This window comes from Schistocerca americana, chromosome 2, assembly GCF_021461395.2.
Source record: "Schistocerca americana isolate TAMUIC-IGC-003095 chromosome 2, iqSchAmer2.1, whole genome shotgun sequence".
Classification (NCBI taxonomy): Eukaryota; Metazoa; Arthropoda; class Insecta; order Orthoptera; family Acrididae; genus Schistocerca; species Schistocerca americana.
This window is the reverse complement of record NC_060120.1, coordinates 736,386,886-736,389,056: the sequence shown is the minus strand read 5'-3', so window position 1 is coordinate 736,389,056 and position 2,171 is coordinate 736,386,886. Positions and strand designations below refer to the sequence as shown.

Sequence of the window (2,171 nt, the reverse complement as noted above, 5' to 3'; positions counted from 1 at the left end):
TAAATAAAAATTGGGAATTCGATTCATATCTGACCTATGTTCCACAGATATTATTTCCTGTAGCTCACTGATGCACAGATTTTGTTTCCTCCGACCAACTGACGAAATGTCATTCTTAGTTCTGTGGCGTATCAAACCAGCCGAGTTACTAATACGATACATTTTGTAGGAGGAAAGGCAAAACCTACTGTAATCAGGGACTGGACAAGTAAGTGATCTGGGATTCAGTGTTACGCTAAAGAAATTTAAATTTTATTCCTAGGAATTTACTTGTGTCTTGTTCTAGTCACATTTGGTGTTAGCACGTCCTACAGTACACAATTTACGGTAGTTTCATTGTGGTAATCTTTCCGGGAACTTTCACAAAAGTGGTGTGTCACAGTATGGCAAAAAGAAAATCTTATTACCTGGATCTTACGGTCAGAGATATTTCGTCAAACGTTATGGGAAGAATTCTTGACAGAGAGCTGAAGCGTCAACTTAGACTACAGTCGCACAAGCCTCCGTTTCTACCTATCGTTTCTGCTATCCCTTGCCTTTATGCACCATACGTTGACGCTACTAGATCCAAAGTAGCATTTGGAAGAAGAGCTCTGCCTAAACTATTAAAAGAGTTGCACCATCCTGATAAACTTCTTGTGCGGCAAGCTCTCAACTCCCTCTCAGATTTGGTATACGATCCTGAGAAAGCCTATGAAGCTGTGAAACTAAACGTCATAGCAAGAGTTCAAGACCTTCTTACAAGTGAAGACGTTTACATACGAGACCGGTGCTGCGCTATATTAGTGACAATCGCTGACCAAGCAATTGGAAAAGAGGCAATAATTAAAAATGACAAGGCACTGGAAAATATTTTGAAGTTAATGGGTGACGAAGAACTTGGTGTTCGTTACAAGGCGTCTTTAGCATTTGAAATCACAACAAGCTATTGGGTTGTTACAGATATGTCAATTAAGAAATGGGTTCTCCCAATAATTTTACATCGCTTGGATGTGGAAGAAGATCCTGATGTAGTAAAGATTCATCTACGAACTCTTCTTTCAATCTTACAACGAGGTGTCAATAAAGAAGCGGTAGAGCTGGGAGCTATGAAAATACTTCTTAAATATATCGATTATCTCAGAGATGAGGTCCGCCACTATGCCATTGCATGTCTTGCGTCTCTGGTATCAGAACATACAGGTTTGGAATTATCAATTGACACAGGTCTCGTTCTTCAACTTAAGGAAAGATTATTTGACCACTCAGTGGAAGTAAGATCAAAGACTGCCGCTTGTGTTTCCTTCATAGCTGTTCCACCAGATCCGAAGATACAAGTCTCAGAGCTTGGTATTACCGATGAACTTCTCTCTTTAGCTGCAAATCATCCCAATGAAGAATTGCAAATTAATGCTGTTAAAGTACTGACAAATATTGCTGAGACACCTAAGGGAAGAATCTATTTAAGTGGTAAACTACAGATTATAGAAAACATCACCACAGGTGATTCTGAGAAACTAGAAAGGCATATTGACACACTTGTAAAAGTCATAAAGTGGAAACCATGATTACAGAACTTATGTATACCATTTATCTCCAAAAATTCCACACTGTGCAACACTCGGTAATACAAATAAAATATTTTTATTGAATACAATCTTGTGATCGAAAATAAAGTCACTTAAGTGAAAAACTGACACCAAAATATCGGTGGTTCGTATTATTGTGTTTGTTTCTGTTCTGCATTTCACTGTTTTTTCTCTGGTCGTCACTTTATTCGATACACACATTAGATTCCAATTTGAGCTAGTAATATAAAGGCTAAACTTAAACGTTCACCAAACAAAGACCTTTTTGGGGATGGAGATCTAAGTAAGTTTTGACAATGATATCAGGAGGCACTGTTCTTGAAAAAAGAACAATGCTTTAGCGTAATCATTATAAACCTAAATCATGACAGCTGAGCAAGGCACTGCATTAGGCAGCGCCCCGAAAAAAAACTTATAATTGTGCCTTTCTACTCGCTACAATAGAACCCATTCACTCATATGCTTCAACCTAAATAACAGCGAGAGAGAAAGTAAAAAAAAACGCAGAGGGATATGATGGCTTTAAATAAAAACCTCGTCTGCCATTCACAATATTGTCACTTTCTTAGTCTTTCCTCAAATTTTCTACAAAACATTTATACA

General features: G+C 37.8%; 1 protein-coding gene across 1 annotated transcript; it reads left to right on the top strand.

Annotated features, from left to right (window-relative positions):
• The first annotated feature begins 443 nt into the window (after window positions 1-443).
• On the top strand, window positions 444-1,547 carry LOC124594394 (radial spoke head 14 homolog). The gene has a single exon (XM_047132762.1). It carries the CDS (start codon window positions 444-446, stop codon window positions 1,545-1,547), a length of 1,104 nt encoding a protein of 367 aa, XP_046988718.1.
• Window positions 1,548-2,171: the final 624 nt, after the last annotated feature.

Excerpts from the sequence above, each read along its gene's own strand:
- LOC124594394 (XM_047132762.1), top strand. The coding sequence starts at position 444 with ATGGGAAGAATTCTTGACAGAGAGCTGAAGCGTCAACTTAGACTACAG.